This window comes from Oreochromis aureus, linkage group 22 (assembly GCF_013358895.1).
Source record: "Oreochromis aureus strain Israel breed Guangdong linkage group 22, ZZ_aureus, whole genome shotgun sequence".
NCBI lineage: Eukaryota > Metazoa > Chordata > Actinopteri > Cichliformes > Cichlidae > Oreochromis > Oreochromis aureus.
Genome location: NC_052962.1, coordinates 33,485,069 through 33,503,134, shown reverse-complemented (window position 1 = coordinate 33,503,134; position 18,066 = coordinate 33,485,069). Strand labels below are relative to the sequence as shown.

The window sequence follows — 18,066 nt, the reverse complement described above, 5'->3', positions numbered from 1 at the left end:
GGATGCTAGTCTTGATTTCGAGGACTTTTACTGTGAAAGAAATCAACAGGAAGACGCCATTTTCACACGTACAGTACATAAAACCTAACGGGTTTCTAAAATGGAACCGCTTAGCGATGACTAACAGCAAAATTATTCTAGCAGTAATTAACGGATCACGATGAGGATAATATGTTTTTATTCGTGTTGCTTCTTTTTTTATTCCACGTCATCTGCAGGTAAAAAGAAAATATTTTGAACTCATCTGACCCAGAGCAGGGCGTCAACTTTCGCTTTACTTTAAAGCTCTTTTTAGCCTGAATTTCACGAAAATTCATTGCTAATTTTCTGGAAAACTGCGGATAAAAACCTCACCAAAACGAATACCTTTTTTATTACTCACTGTGTGATAACGGAAACTACAGCTGTGTTTGATTATCGTCGTCAGCAAAGTTTTTACTATATAACGTGGTATATTACATGCCATAACATATTTGCCCCGTTGAAGAAGTGTTTAGAAGGTTTTTGGCTGAATACACACAGTTTTATAGATGTTGGTTTAATAATTTATTGTCGATGTTACAAACGCATGCAAAACAGCTGCAAACCAGATGAGCAGATTTGGTCAAACATCTTCATCAGAGTAAAAAGAATGGGTTAGGAATGAATGGGTTAATTGTGTTGTTGTTTTGCTTGATCACCGATCAAATAGTCCTCTTTTAGACTGATTTCCTTTGACTCCAGCGCCAATAATGCTAACTGAATCATACTGAACCAATCATATTTCTGACATTTTCTCTGAATGTTTTATTTACTTTCATTTAACATTATAAAAATTGCTTATTCCACAGTGAAACACTCACTGCAGCTTCTCGTCACTGCATCATCTGGAGTCCCAAACATCCCAGAGTATATGGGTGCTATGATGCTTGATGGCATTCAGCTGGGTTACTGTGACAGCATTAACAAGATATTGGAACTAAGACAGGACTGGGTGAAGAAGATGTTAGAAAACGACACTGAGCTGTTGGAGATGTACACTCGTTACTGTTTTGTGAATCTGCCAAATAACTTTGGAAGGCGTATTTCTAGTCTGGAGGAGCAGTTCCAGAGTGAAGGTGCAGTATTATATATTTTTAGATCAATTAAATCAATAAGTCGAAAAGAAATTGATTGATATAAAATTATTTTGTTAGTTATCAGTTAAAGATTTTTAAAGTCTTATTTTTGTGTTCATAAATGGAGTCATAAACCTTGTTAGTGTGAGAGTTCCAAAAAAGGATCATAAACATATATATTTACATAATTGTTCTTTTTTAAATTTTACTCTTGCATAAAAAATAATTAGAAATAGACTTTGCCTTTAAAAGCTTAACTCATGATAACTTGTCAGTTGAATCAGTTTCTATCTCTTGTTTTTCTTTTAACCTTGAATAATCACACCAGGCCTACTTTACACATTGTAGAATTCCATCACCTTCAAAATCATTTTAACAAAAAGTTGCTAGAGAGTCAGATTCAGATCATGGGCACGTTATAAACCCTGAAGAGGTAGTTCCTCACACATGGCGTCATGGTCCCTGGGTTTTGAGTTTTGTGAGTTAATGTTTTTTTGATTTTGACAATTGCCTATATTTGCATTTTGTTTTGAAAAATTGTTTTTATTACTTATTCTTTTTGCCTCCTTTGTGGCTTTGTGTATATTTAGTTCATCATTTGTGTCTCACTATTCATTATTTTTGTAGTTAGTATTTAGTTTGTTAAAAAAAAAAAAAGCATGCACAATTGCACTCAAAAAAATCCGCGAAACAGCGAGGCTGCGAAATATATAATGTTTTATTATGTCCTATATAGTATGTTATTCTATTTTATCTTATTCTATAGTTTTTTCTTAATTTTTGCTGCTCTTAACTTTGTACTTTTCACTTTCTGCTGTGACCAAACACATTTCCCATGTGTGGGACTAATAAAGGGTTAACTAATCTTATTTTATCTTACCTTATCTTATGTTCCTTCTTTAGACTTTCAGTCCTCTATGTTAGTTTAACCCTTGTTTCTCCCATTCAGTTGTGCCTTCTTGTTTTATTTAGTAACTGTTGTTCTCACTGTCTTCTATTATATTTACTTCCTCTGCCTTATAATTTGTACCTGTGCTCTCCTCTCAATATCCCATGAGTGCATTTGGGTCCACATCCTACCTGCCAATCCATGATGCAGTGCATCCATGACAATATGCAATATTAAAATGATATATTACTGTCTTTATTTTCTTTGTTTCTCTCTTCAGGTGTTCACATTTTACAGATGAGAGAAGGCTGTGAATGGGATGAAAAAACTGGAGAGGAGACTGGATTTTTACAGTACGGTTACAACGGAGAAGACTTTGTTGAGTTTGATCTGAAGACACTGACGTGGATCGCACTGAAACCAGAAGCTGCCATTACTAAACAAAGATGGGATGCTGACAGTGTTAGAACAAAACACAATGAAAACCTTCTCACTAACATTTATCAAAAATGGATGAAGAAGTTTTTGTCCTATGGGAAAAGCTGCCTGCAGAGAACAGGTAGTCACACAACCTCGTACGGTTTCATGGATACAAAAATGTTTATTTTGTGTTGCATAGTATTCCAAGAAATACAGTGTTACGTCCCCCCGTGAAAGCTAGGCGATGAGGGTGGGGGGCAGTAACAGTTGGATCCGGGTGAAATGAAAAGAACGCCAGGCAAATGGTATTTAACACAAAATAAGTCTTTATTGATCAATTAACTCAATAATCATAAATGGTAACAACAGAAAGAGACAGCACCGCTGCTTTAATGATAACGCCGACAGGTCAACCTAAAGAGAATGGTGATAACTTCAACAAAGAATACAACTATAAGGCTTCAACAGAAAAAGACAGCAACGCTGCTAATAGCAATAACTAGGCAGGCCAAACAAAGTAAAGGGGCTGCCATCACCTAAGCAAAACCACCACTCTATTAGGAACTACTCACAAAGAGCCAAAGAGCCACGCACGGTGGGGCTGGTCACACACACACACACACAGAGCAGGCCTTTTACACACCTAGGCTGGAAACACACACTGACCAGCACAGAGGAAACCCACCAGAAACCTCTCCCACTGCTCCTACCACTCCACACCGTAGGCAGGAGAACACACACACACCACACGCAACGCGGAGACACCAGAAAGCCACTCTCCCACATTCAGTCCATCCCCAGCTTATACAACCTCAGAGAGGCGATTGCTGACTGGGCCCAGGTGGTAAATGAGGGCCAATGAGCAGCAGCTGTGTCCTGGGGAGAGAGAAGAAGTGAGAGAGAGACAGAGGGGTGGAGCAAGAGAGGAGGAGGCGGAGAAAAACACCACGCCCACACAAGGGCAGCTTCAGGAGGCCCAGCTAGGGCCGTAACACCCCCTCCCATAAATACAAACCAGTGGCTTGTCACAGAATGTCCTACCCAACTTTCAAACACATCACCTACCATGCACCATAATGACGGTTAGGCATACCCTGCCAAGACCTTTTTGATGGGTCGAAAACACTGTATGGGGTTGGCTCAAGTCCCTCAACATAGTGTCCCAAGTGACAGCCAGATGTTCTTTGAGCCATCACACATGGAGAACCCAGCAAATAGCTAGAAGGCCTTTCCGAAACACTGTTCAGGCGCTTCATTGCTAGGTCATGGCGACGGGCATGCTGGTTAGCCACAGGTGCAGGTTTGAATGGTTGTGTCGTACACAAGGTGTCGTACTGCAGGTCATCTGGACCTGACAGATTGCCAACAGGTGGCCTCTCATACTTAGGTGACCTCTGACATTGGCCAAATGGCACCACTGAGCCATTACGCTCCAATTGTGGCCTAGGACTAGCAACTTTGTCTGTCTGCGAACCACGGTTCACTGTTTTGACAGCAGATAGTTTTCGCTTTGATTTGGCTTTCAGACAGCGAGCAATCAGGTGGCCAGGTTTGTGGCAGAAAAAACAGAGCTTTGTTTTGGCTCTTGCCACCATGCCTGTATTAGCATTGTTAGCTGGCACAATCCTAGCCCTCGAGACTGACCATTTCTGTTTGTAGGCCCCACAATTAGCTATTAAATGGCCAGACTTGAAACAGAAAAAACACTTGCGGTCTGACCTGGGACGAGGCATAGGCACCTCCCCCCTTGTGCCTTGCTCACCACTAGCACCGCTAGCCTTCGCTAGTGTGTCACGTCGCTCTTGCTTACTGATACTGGCTTTATGGACAAGTGCGAACTCGTCAGCCAGTGTCGCGGCCTGCTGCAAAGTGGAGACTTTCTGTTCGCTCAGATACACTGCCATCCGCTCGGAGATGCAGTTTTTAAATTCCTCAATGAGAATTAACTCCCGTACCGAAACTAGATCTGCAGCTTTACAGGCCATACACCATCGGTCAAAGAGCACACTCTTTTCCCTTGCGAAATCCAGGAAGGATTGACCCTGCACCTTTTTCAACCCCCGAAATCGCTGCCTATAAGCCTCAGGGACTAGTTCGTAGGCTAACAGGATAGCGCTCTTTAGTTTGTCGTAATCCAAACTGCACTCAGTGGATAACGAGGAACAAACCTCCTGTGCCTTGCCCACCAGCTTGCACTGCAGCAGGATGGCCCACGCATCCCGCGGCCAACGCAAGGCTGTTGCTATCCGCTCGAATGATTCAAAGTAAACCTCCACCTCAGTGTCACGAAACACAGGGACCAGGCGACTATTCCTGCCTACATCAAACTGCACCTCTGTCTGTGACAGAGAGGCCGCCACAGGAGGGGAGGAGGCCTGCTGGAGTTCCAGCTGTCGCACCTTGACCTTAGTCTCCGCCTCCACCTTCTTTAGCTCGACCTCCCTAGCCCTAGCCAGTTCTGCGTCCAAACGCCTAAGCTCTATTTCCCTTTTCAGCTGGAACTCTCTCTCGAGCTGCTCCTTTTCCAGCTGGAGGCGAGCCAGGACGGACTTTGAGCCTAGCATCCTGCTTAGAACCCTCCGATGACTGGGTGGAAAGCGGATCAAAGCGGGCAGCGTTATTGGCCCGCCCTCGGGCAGCCCCTGGCCCACGGGTGTAGACACCGACGGTTCTACGCCCTGGCTTGGAACATGAGGCGCGGCACTTGGTCCAGCCGGACCGGGCGTGCTCGGGGTTCTTGCATCACAACCACCCCTTCTCCAACAACCCGGACACCAGCGGCTTTCAGCTCTGCTTTTATGGAGACCAGTGGAGACACTGATCCCGTAACATATTGCCACCTCATGTAGATCCCTCTTCCTACAAACATCCAGCAGGGACAGCGGCGGCTCTGCCGTAAACCCAGAAATATCAAAAGTGGCCATGAAAACCCAAAACGGCCTGCAAAACACAAAATAACCACTCAAGGGCCACACAACACCTTCACTTCACTACACAACCAAAACCAGGCGAAAGAAGATGTTGTGTCAAGTCAACCAACCACTGACTAGAATTTTACCCGCACTCCCCCCAGTCCTGCCTACTCAGATCTAGCCTCACCTAGCTTCTGGAGCGTACCAGGCTCGAGGCAAATCATCAAGTGCCGAAGGCACCGAAAAGCCTACCCCCAACAGAGAATTAATCCCCACCGGGTTTGCTCGAAAATAAAAAGGCAAAACAAAAAGCGAGTGTCGAAGGAAGAGCAAATGCTCAGCTAGACACTCCCTGTTCTAGCCAGGAGAGCAGCAGCTAGTCAAATGACCCTCACACAACACACAAACACCTGTTCACAATCGCAATTAGCTCAACTCCTTTCATTCCGATCCCGGACGAGCCCCCACTTTGTTACGTCCCCCCGTGAAAGCTAGGCGATGAGGGTGGGGGGCAGTAACAGTTGGATCCGGGTGAAATGAAAAGAACGCCAGGCAAATGGTATTTAACACAAAATAAGTCTTTATTGATCAATTAACTCAATAATCATAAATGGTAACAACAGAAAGAGACAGCACCGCTGCTTTAATGATAACGCCGACAGGTCAACCTAAAGAGAATGGTGATAACTTCAACAAAGAATACAACTATAAGGCTTCAACAGAAAAAGACAGCAACGCTGCTAATAGCAATAACTAGGCAGGCCAAACAAAGTAAAGGGGCTGCCATCACCTAAACAAAACCACCACTCTATTAGGAACTACTCACAAAGAGCCAAAGAGCCACGCACGGTGGGGCTGGTCACACACACACACACACAGAGCAGGCCTTTTTACACACCTAGGCTGGAAACACACACTGACCAGCACAGAGGAAACCCACCAGAAACCTCCCACTGCTCCTACCACTCCACACCGTAGGCAGGAGAAACACACACACACCACACGCAACGCGGAGACACCAGAGAAAGCCACTCTCCCACATTCAGTCCATCCCCAGCTTATACAACCTCAGAGAGGCGATTGCTGACTGGGCCCAGGTGGTAAATGAGGCCAATGAGCAGCAGCTGTGTCCTGGGGAGAGAGAAGAAGAGAGAGAGAGACAGAGGGTGGAGCAAGAGAGGAGGAGGCGGAGAAAAACACCACGCCCACACAAGGGCAGCTTCAGGAGGCCCAGCTAGGGCCGTAACATACAGTTGTATGACAAAACATAATTTTAAGAAGGTAACTCTGGAAGAGGCTGGATCCACACACATCTGCTACAATGTGTTATTGATTATTTCAGTTAAAAAAAATTCAATAATATTTTCAGACACAAATAAGGAAAAATTAAAATTAACAGTGATGGTGTGGGCAGAAAAATGATTAAGAACTCATTGAGATGAAGAGCCCTTCTACTAAGAGAGGCTTGTGTACAAAAAAAAACCAATACAAGAACACATTATGCCTATTCAAATTAAGAAAATCATGTGCAAGGGTGGTTGTAGATAATATAACAATTTTAAATATAATGAAATCAGTTTCACAATTTTTGTAGCTCATTACATTTAAAGACAGCAAGTCCCAGTGTTAAAATGTACTCTGAAATGTGTTCAGATCCCAGTTATCTCTGTACAGAAATTTGGACCGGCTCTCCGTTCAAAGGTTTAGAGTCTCTGATCCTAGGGGTATCATCACTATAGGTACCAAAATAGAAAGTGATTGAAGCTGATGGTGTTGATGATTCGACCAGCAACTAACTACCTCAATCTAAAAGTGTCTACCCTGCTGTCCCCTAGATGATGCACCCCACTAGCAACCCTGAGTAAGTTATAATCAGCACCCATATTCATTAACCAAAGCTTGCCCATAATGATCTATAGCACTTGGAAATTTGCTGAGAGTTACTCTGAAGTAGGCCCCCGTGATTCAAACATGGCAACAGATCCACTGTTTTCTTGGTGAGGAATTTGAATCTTTCTGCAATCACCAAAGGTCAGTGTGTACATGTTGTTTTTTATGGTTTTACTGCTTAGATTTGATGGGGAAAGAGAAGCCTTTGGTTCCAATACACTCACAAAGGTAGGCTGATTTATTGATGTACAGAATTCAGTTTGAGGTATTTGATGGTTAGACTCCAACTGCCCATCACAGCAGAGTTGAATCCCAGTGGTGATAGGGATTAGGGCAGGACCCCTCGGAATCTAGATGCTAGTGGTGGAGATGAAGAGCCTTGAATGGAGCCTGAGTGACAAGGGAGACAGAGATGGGAAGGAGGTGGGTTGCACTAAGCCAGGGGTGTCGAACTCCAGGCCTCGAGGGCTGGTGTCCTGCAGGTTTTAGATATCACCCTAGGTCAACACACCTGAATCATGTGATCAGTTCATTACCAGGCTTCTGGAGAAGTTCAAGACACATTGGCTGTGTCCCAATTCAGGGTATGCACGCTTGAAGCACGCATTTCAAGTGCGAATACGTCACTGCCACTTGTGACGACGGCTGTCCCAATTCAAAGTGTACTTCAAATGCATACTCCAAATGCGCCCGTCGATTTCCCCAAATATCAAGCGTGGTCGATTGCACGCTTTGTGGTCCCATATATCCCACAATTCATAGCGCAGCGGTGGGTGTGGATAATTTTGCCATAAAATACGGCAGAAGGGAGCGGCTGAAGAGTGAACTGTCAAAAGTAAGTACTGAATATTATGTCACTTATTTATGTGCGAATGTTTATGAACATTAAAACATTACTGTTGGCCACATGTCGGCAAAGTTATGTGACATTAGTGATGTTTGTACTTTCAGCGGTAACTTGGTTTTAAAGCCTCTACTTCTATATATATATATGTGTATGTATATATATATATATATATATAAAACACCCAGCACGCCCCTGCGGGCGGTTTATCCTTCAAGCTCGGGTCCTCTACCAGAGGCCTGGGAGCTTGAGGGTCCTGCGCAGTATCTTAGCTGTTCCCAGGACTGCGCTCTTCTGGACAGAGATCTCCGATGTTGTTCCCGGGATCTGCTGGAGCCACTCGCCTAGCTTGGGAGTCACCGCACCTAGTGCTCCGATTACCACGGGGACCACCGTCACCTTCACCCTCCACATCCTCTCGAGCTCTTCTCTGAGCCCTTGGTATTTCTCCAGCTTCTCGTGTTCCTTCTTCCTGATATTGCTGTCATTCGGAACCGCTACATCGATCACTACAGCCGTCTTCTTCTGTTTGTCTACCACCACTATGTCCGGTTGGTTAGCCACCACCATTTTGTCCGTCTGCATCTGGAAGTCCCACAGGATCTTAGCTCGGTCATTCTCCACCACCCTTGGGGGCATCTCCCATTTTGACCTCGGGACTTCCAGGTTATACTCGGCACAGATGTTCCTGTACACTATGCCGGCCACTTGGTTATGGCGCTCCATGTATGCCTTGCCTGCTAGCATCTTGCACCCTGCTGTTATGTGCTGGATTGTCTCTGGGGCATCTTTACACAGCCTGCACCTGGGGTCTTGCCTGGTGTGATAGACCCCAGCCTCTATGGATCTTGTACTCAGAGCTTGTTCTTGTGCTGCCATGATTAGTGCCTCTGTGCTGTCTTTCAGTCCAGCTTTGTCCAGCCACTGGTAGGATTTCTGTATATCAGCCACCTCCTCTATCTGCCGGTGGTACATACCGTGCAGGGGCCTGTCCTTCCATGATGGTTCCTCGCCTTCCTCCTCTTTCTTGGGTTTCTGCTGCCTGAGGTATTCACTGAGCACACTGTCAGTTGGGGTCATCTTCGTGATGTATTCGTGGATGTTTCTTGTCTCATCCTGGACTGTGGTGCTGACACTCACCAGTCCCGGCCCCTTCCTTCCGCTTAGCGTACAACCTCAGGGTGCTAGACTTGGGGTGAAACCCTCCATGCATGGTAAGGAGCTTTCTTGTCTTGATGTCAGTGGCTTCTATCTCCTTCTTTGGCCAGCCTATTACCCCAGCAGGGTACCTGATCACGGGCAGGGCGTGGGTGTTGATGGCCCGGATCTTGTTCTTACCGTTCAGCTGACTCCTCAGGACTTGCCTGACCCTCTGCAGGTACTTGGTGGTTGCAGCTTTCCTAGCGGCCTCTTCATCGTTCCCATTCGCCTGTGGGATCCCCAGGTACTTGTAACTGTCCTCTATGTCTGCAATGTTGCCTTCTGGTAGTTCAATCCCCTCAGTTCTGACTACCTTCCCTCTCTTTGTTACCATCCGACTACACTTCTCCAGCCCAAATGACATTCCAATGTCATTGCTGTATAACCTGGTAGTGTGTATCAGTGAATCGATGTCTCGTTCACTCTTGGCATACAACTTGATGTCATCCATGTACAGGAGGTGGCTGACAACCGCTCCGTTCCGTGTCGGTATCCGTAGCCAGTCTTGTTAATGATCTCACTGAGGGGTTCAGGCCTATGCAGAACAGCAGTGGGGACAGAGCATCTCCTTGGTAGATCCCGCACTTGATGGTGACTTGTGCTATGGGCTTGGAGTTGGCCTCTAGTGTTGTGTGCTATATATATATATATATATAATAATCTGACAATACATATAATATTGTCCATATTATATCAACATTACCACAGTGAGATGATTTTAGTCTCATGAACATTAGCTGATTGTTATTTACTAACTAATATTGAAATGACTGTTCAGTACAGAAATGAAGCCCAACTATCATGTTTTACAGTCCCGTGGTCTCAGCCTCAGATATTCAACTAATCAAAGTGATGTCATGACAAAAATGAAGGACCAACAGAACATTTTTTTCTCCTTCATTTCTGTCACACAATGCTGTATGACACGTTTCTCGCGGTTAGTATCATGGTTGCTAGACAACCTGAACAGCACGATGAAGGCTAGACCGTCCCATTTCACAAGCCTCTCACTTCCGCACTTCCCATACTTGTAGTACGCACCGTCCGTAGTACGCGTAGTGTGCGTACTTCAAGCGTGCATACCCTGAATTGGGACACAGCCATTGAGGAGGTCATATAGCCATTTAAATCAGCTGTGAATCATCAAGGAAACATCTAAAACCTGCAGGACACCGGCCCTCAAGGCCTGGAGTTTGACACCTGTGCACTAAGCCATCTGCATGGGAAAATGACAGATGCGCAGTGAGATTTAAAGTACGAGGAGTGAAGACTGATTGGACTGATGGAGGCCAGGAGAAAGACAATTGGTCTAGACCTGTCATGACAATCAGCTTAACAGTGTGAGGAAACTGGAAGTGATGTAAAGCTTAGATTAGTCACATACACATTGGAAACAAATAGATAACTACCTACAGATCATCCTTAATGAATTTACACATAAGCTTCATTACATTACTTCATTACTGAAATTAAGAAACTTTTGATCGTTTCATTGAGTCCTTTTGAGTTAACTGGTGACACACCTGTGGATGAAAATAAAGGCACACCCCAAACACAGAGCCTTTTTCTTTGACATCATGGGAAAATCAAGAGAAATCATCCAAGACATCAGAAAAAGAATTGTGGCCCTCCACAAGTGTGATTCATCTTTAGGTGCAATTTCCAGATGCCTGGAGGTCCCACATTCATCTATTCAGACAATAATATGCAAGTATAACAAATATGGGAATGCACAACCGTCATACTGCTTGAGAAGAAGACAGATTTTGCATCACAGAGAGTTTTGTTGCGAAATGTGCAAATCAACCCTGGGACAACAGCAAAAGACCTTGTGAAGATGCTGGCTGAAACTGATAAGACAGTGTCATTATCCACCATAAAACGAATCCTGTACCACCATTAGCTGAAAGGTTACTCTGGGATGAGAAAGCCATTACTTCAAAACCAACGTAAAAAAGCCAAACTACAGTTTCCAACTGCACGGGGGGACAAAAATGTTAAATTCTTGTGACATGTCCTGTGGTCTGACGAAACAAAAATTAAACCATTCGGCAATGATAAAGTGTATATTTGGAGAAAAAAAGGGGGAAGCTTTAAAGCGTCATTACTCCATCGCAACTGCAAAGTATGGGGGTGGTGGCATCATGTTGTGGGGCTGTTTTGCTGCAGAAGGAACTCGTGGAGCGCAAATGGGTCTTCTACAAAGACAATTACCCCAAACATACATCAAAATGAATTACAAAAGTTACACCTGTTCTGTCAAGAGAAGTATTGTATAAAGCTTGGGGAAGGATGTATTGCTTGTTTATTCTATCTTGTGCTTTTGTTTTTATTGTTCTTCATTTTGTCATTGTTCTATTATGTGTTCTATTCTATTGTAAAGTGTCCTTGGGTGTCTTGAAAGGCGCTTCCAAATAAAATTTATTATTATTATTATTATTGTTAATATACCAGAAAGATTTGGCCCAAGTGAAACAGTTTTAGGGCAATTCTACAAAATACCAGTGTGATGGCTGTACTGGTTGTACTGACAGAAGTGAAGCAGGTGAAAAACAGTCCTTTAACTAAAGGCAGTCCTTGTGATTTTATTCACAGGTGAAATGGGGAAACCACAGTCATCATTATCTTGTGTCACAAAACACACAACCCGAGAATAAACAGTCCCAGAAACAAAACTAGTGTCCTTTACACTCATCATAGCTGGCTGCTCTGAAGTCCTGACAACCTACCTGAAACCATTAGGAGGCGGAGAGATGAGCAGAGATGACACAGGGAATGTAGAGCAGAGAGACGCAGAGATACACTGAGTTACACAGACGGACCGACAACCAGCACAGGCAAACACATAGTATGGTAAATGGTAAATGGCCTGCATTCGTATAGCGCTTTACTCAGTCCCTAAGGACCCCAAAGCGCTTTACACTACATTCAGTCATTCACCCATTCACACACTGGCAATGGCAAGCTACATTGTAGCCACAGCTGCCCTGGGGCGCACTGACAGAGGCGAGGCTGCCGGACACTGGCGCCACCGGGCCCTCTGACCACCAGTAGACAACGGGTGAAGTGTCTTGCCCAAGGACACAACGACCGAGACACATAGTATATATGCACACACATGGAGGGGAATGAGGAATGGCAAACAGGAGGGAGGTACAGCTGATCCTAAATAACATTACAAGTGACACAGACCTTCAAAGTAAAACAGGAACTCCACAGATTGAACTTACAGACACAGACTCAGGGACACGAAACAGAGCACACAGACAGGAATAACTAGGCACACACCAAGGGAGGCACAGGAAGAAAACCCCTGAACCAGAATACATAATGAAACTAAATATCAAATCATCAGATAATAATAACAACACAAAATGCTGGGTCACCAGCATTGATCCCACTGAAAAGGAACCATAGGAGACGTTAACAGAGTTAGTGGTGAAGCAATCTTACTAAAGTCCCTAATAAAACTGCAGTAGAAATTTGCGAACCCAAGGAAGAGCTGGAGTTGTGGGTTTGGGCCACTCTTCTACAGCCTTTACCTTCACAGGATCGGGTCAAAGATTGCCCTGCTCAATGATGTAACCAAGAAAAGACAGTGTCCAAACATGCCTGACATGGCTTTTGTGTTCTGACACTGACGTGGGGAAAATCAGGATGTCGTCCAAGTAGACAAAAACAAAGTGGTTGATAAAGTCCCGTAACACGTTGTTAACCAGGACCCGAAAAACAGCTGATGCATTGGTTAATCCAAAATATCATCACAAGCTTAAAGGCTAATTTCCACTCATCCCCTCCTCGAATCCTGACTAGATAGTAGACATTCCTCTGGTCCGGCTTACTGAAAACCACCTGGGAAGAGATATCCAAACTACATTGTAGATGACAGACAGTTGGTGTCGAAAGCCACCCCCTTTTTTCATCCGAAACCTCTGGTAATAATGACCCATGCTTTTTTATTTACACTTTGGCTCATGATGAGGAACATAATCAATGGCTGGTCAATGACAATCTTAAGGACGGGGTTTAAGTACCTAGGAACTCTCCACTATTTGCCCCATATCAATGGTCATGACAATTAGCATATTAATGATCATGAAACTGACCTCATGGTCCATTAGTGCAATCGTGGTTGGGACGCTCATCTTGTAACCGGAAAGTTGCCAGTTCAATCCCCAGCTCTGTCTTGGTCGTTGTGTCCTTGGGCAAGACACTTCACCTACCGCCTACTGGTGTTGGCCAGAGGGGCCGATGGCGCGATATGGCAGCCTCGCTTCTGTCAGTCTGCCCCAGGGCAGCTGTGGCTACAAACGTAGCTTGCCTCCACCAGTTTGTGAGAGTTAATGAATAGTGGAATTGTAAAGTGCTTTGAGGGTCTCGAAAAGCGCTATACAAATGCAATCCATTATTATTCAGTGGTGGTAGTTTCAGTCATTATGCCATTTAAGGTATAAAGTTGGGGAAATCTGCAGTCAGCTGAAACTGTGGAAGTCATTTGGATGAGTGACAAAATGTTTCTCCTACTAAAAATGCTACGTCCAGATGAACAGAATAAACTTTTTGGGATTTTTTTTACCTGGATGATTGAGCATGCATCAAAACATCTCCACCATTTGGCTTCAAGAACATTTACAAGAAACTTAAAGTCCAGTTGCTTTCTTTGTGCCATCTACCGGAACCAAATTCCTTCTATATGTTTAGAGGGATACTTGGCCAATACACGTGATTCTGATTCTGATTCCAAGCTTCATAGGCAACCATGACCTGGAAGACTGAAAACCTACACAGACAATCACTCACAATTATTTTCTGTTGGTATTACAGTGTTTTATATCTAACACGTACATTATACATTTCTTCCTACTGAATTTCATTTTCTTTGTTTTTCTTTGTATCCTCATTTGGTTTCTTTTCTAATCATTACTTCTTCCTTCCCTCTGCCTGCATTGTCTCCCTCTGTCTCTCCAGTTCTTCCCTCAGTGTCTCTCCTTCAGAAGACTCCCTCCTCTCAAATCATCTGCCACGCTACAGGTTTCTACCCTGACAGAGCTGTGATGTTCTGGAAAAAAGATGGAGAGGAAATTCATGAAGGTGTGGATCCTGGAGAGATCCTCCCCAACAATGATGGGACCTTCCAGAGTAGCATTGATCTGAATGTTTCATCAGTCACACCTGAAGACTGGAGCAGATATGACTGTGTGTTTCAGCTCTCCAATGATGAGCATGTCATCACCAAACTGGACAAAACAGTGATCAGTACAAAATGTGGAAAAAAAATACCTTGCAATGATGGAGGTGAGAGAAACGTTCGGTTTGCTGATATTGTTAATGTAATACTTTATTTGTTTATCCTATATTGGATCCCAGGAGGCATAACTGTCACGTTGAAAATAACTCTTTTAGGTCTTAATAGGGAAAATATGTTGTTGTTGTTTTTATTATTGTGTATTACAATCATTTTCTCTCACTTTCATTGTAAATATAAGCTCTTGCTGTTGATATTAGTAAGAAAACTTGTTTTGAATTTCATGCCACCCTGAATGTGATATTAGAACTTCTACATTTGTCTTCAAACTACATAAATCCGTGGCTAGAACCAAAGGGGCAAAAACAAAATAAGTAATGATCAAATGAGAGCAACTAATTTATTTGCTCTAACTGCTAAAACTGTGAATTGTCTATAATGTGGTGTTTGAATGTCCATCCATCCACTTTCTTCCCCTTATCTAATAAAGTAATAATAATAATAATAATAATAATAATAATAATGATGATACATTTTATTTATAAAGCAGCTTTCAACACACCTAAGGACACTCAACAATAGAACAAAACACATAATAGAATAAAACACAAAATGAAGAACAATAAAAGCCTAAGAAGGTCTAGCAGAAAAGTCAGACCTCTCCCCAGCCTCACACTCCAGCTTATATGGGGGAACACTGAGGCATTCCCAGGCCAGCCAAGAGATGTAATCTCTCCAGGCTGTCCTGGGTCTGCCCTAGGGCCTCCATCTGGTGAGACATGCCTTGAACAGCTCTCCCAGGAGGTGGCCAAGAAGCATCCTAATCATTTACCCAAACTATCTCAGCTGGGTCCTTTTGATGTGGACAAGTAGCTGCTCTCCTCTGAGCCCCTCTTGAATGGCTGACCTCCTCACCCTGTCCTATCTCTAAGGGAGAGGCCAGACACTAATTTCTGCCGCTTGTATCTGTATCTCATTCTTTTGGTCATTACCCAGAGCTTGTAACTATAGGTGCTCAGTTCTCTCTTCACCATGATGGACTGGTACAGCATCCGCATCACTGCAGATGCCACCCCAATTTATCTGTCAATTTCTCACTCCCCTCGCCCCTCACTTGCGAACAATACCCTGACTGACTTAATCTCCTCCACTTGGGCCAGTGATCCCCAGGTCCTCCACCTCTGACAGCCACTCAACAAACATTGTAGCCAACATATATTTCTCCTGCGAGTGGTAGGCTTACAGGAGGGCTTTTGGCTGCACTCCCCCGGGACCCATGAGCTAAGGTCCGGCCTCATCTGGCACTTCACCTAGGACCAATTTGGCTATGAAGACCCTACCAAGGGACAGTCCAACATAGCCCCTGGGATCACTGATAAGGTGTTTGAATTTTTTGTCCTGTTTTTAGTCCTCAACTGTGAAAGGCTGATAGGGTATTGTTGCTACCCTCCTGGGCAGACATGGACACCCAAGTTTGTGGATGCACTAACTTGAGAACGAAGCAATGTAGGATTTTTAAATTGATACCATAGGTGTAGCAACTACAAATCTTGGACAATTTATAATCTCAGTGCCCTTGAACTCAAGGTTAAGCTCAGAGGTTATATATCTTGAAAATCATGTAGGATTTTTAAATTGATACCCTGAGTGCATCTACTAGGGGTCTGAGCGATACTATTTACAGCCGCCAGTATTTTTCTGTCACGCCCCAAGAAAAATAGCTGTTACTGTGGGAATAAATTATGGACAGAATAAAAATAAATCCGGTGTTTGTATAAAGTAATACCTGTTTCATAGATTCAGAGTATGTGAGGTGTTACTGGTGTTAAAAATTGTAAGAATACCCTTTTTAAAGTTCACGCTTCAGACCATGTAACTCTGACAGTGAACTTCTACATTTTAAAATTCAACAGTGTCTCTAATTCATAAAATCCTCAGTTTATTTATGGCTTTTCACTGAGGCATATGTTACTGAATGCAATTAGAAGTGAAAACTAGAGCTCCTGCTAATGAGTTAAAAAGGTAGTAATATAATTTTAGTACATTTGTCCTGCTTCATTGAAATATGTAGTGTAGATGAAACCTATAGAATGGATGTGTGATATTATTATAGGGTTCTTAGGCAACTGTTGTTGTGATTTGGTGCTATGTAAATAAAACTGAACTGAATGTACTTTTTTAAATTTTATTTTTTACTTAGTAGACACACCCCCTGCCACGATGACTGCTGTCATTGCTGCGGTGGTTGCTGCAGTGGTTGCTCTCTCTGTGGCTGCTGTTGGATTTGTTGTTTACAAAAAGTAAAAAGGTAAGAGATCTAAATGATTAGAGCTGGCACTCTGATACAGACTGTAAAACTGAACTCATCTGGCATTTAGAAATCCTTTTTTATTGCAGAAACACATTGTACATTGAAAGTAAACATCTATACACCCATTTTCTTCTCCTTATCCACTTCAGGGGGACGGGGGGGCTGCAGCCTATGCCATGTGTCATAATAAAGCAAGAGGCAGCACTGGACAGAGATAACACAGAGAGACAGACAAGCATTAATGCCAACTGACCCCATGGATGTCTTTGGAATGGGATGTGGGAGGAAGCTGAAGTGCCCAGAAAAAACTCAGGTGGACACGATGAAAAGGCCCAAACGCCACACAGAAAGACCCCAGACTGGATTCAAGTCCAAGACCTTCTTTTAAAATGTGTTTTATTGATGTATATAAAAGTAATTTCAGGATCAGTGAGCCTAAAAAAATGTGTTGTTGACCTACAATTTCTGTCAACATGTTTGAACTCTGATATTGAATCAAGACGCCACATGAACAAAGTACAGCAAACCACAGAGTATAGATAAGTATAAGGACTTCAGTTGAAGAAGTTATGAGCAAAGAAGATACCTGGTCATTTTATTCTTTTCATTAATATAATTTCTTAAATGTCTAACAACACTTTAATAGTTTTTTAGGATGACTTTGCAAACATGAAGCCCTTCTGAAAGCCTTTAACGCTATCCGTTTACACTATCCATTATCCTGCATTATCTAGAACAGCGGTCCCCAACCCCCGGGCCTCGGACCAGTACCGGTCTGTGAGTCGTTTGGTACTGGGCCGCGAGAGTTGAGGTTCAGGTGTGAAATGTATGGTTTTCAGGGGTTTTATTGGTTTTCAGCGTTATTTTGTTATCGTTTTTATCGTTAACTCAGTTTTCCTGAGTCTTTTCACGTGTGTTATGAATAAATCTTCTTTTTTTCGGTACCGGTACTAGTTTAATTTTGTTGTATTTTTCCGCGACACCTTAAAGGTCGGTCCATGAAAATATTGTTGGGCATAAACCGGTCCGTGGCGCAAAAAAGGTTGGGGACCGCTGATCTAGAACCCCAGGTTGGTATTAAAGGATCTGCACTTCCGTTGCCCATTATAAATGTGATTTTCTTCAAGTTTTTGCCTTCAGTGCTCTACTTTTTTTCAGTATGTTTCTTTTAGGCCAGGTCATTTGAAACAGAGTACAGTTATGGCCAAATGCTTTGACAGTGTAATTCTTTGTGATTTTATTTACAAAAGTCTTTGAA

General features: G+C 43.4%; 1 protein-coding gene across 2 annotated transcripts; it reads left to right on the top strand.

Annotated features, from left to right (window-relative positions):
- LOC116315358 (major histocompatibility complex class I-related gene protein-like) lies at positions 1–17,666 on the top strand. Of its 2 annotated transcripts, none has more exons than XM_039605542.1 (6): positions 1–218; positions 831–1,097; positions 2,267–2,545; positions 14,221–14,547; positions 16,701–16,805; positions 16,958–17,666. In XM_039605542.1, exons 1-5 carry the CDS (start codon positions 161–163, stop codon positions 16,799–16,801), a joined length of 1,032 nt encoding a protein of 343 aa, XP_039461476.1. In that variant the 5' UTR covers positions 1–160; the 3' UTR covers positions 16,802–16,805; positions 16,958–17,666. The 2 variants fall into 2 exon arrangements, with proteins under 2 accessions (XP_039461476.1, XP_039461475.1); XM_039605541.1 differs by having other exon boundaries at positions 2–218; positions 16,698–16,805.
- Positions 17,667–18,066: the final 400 nt, after the last annotated feature.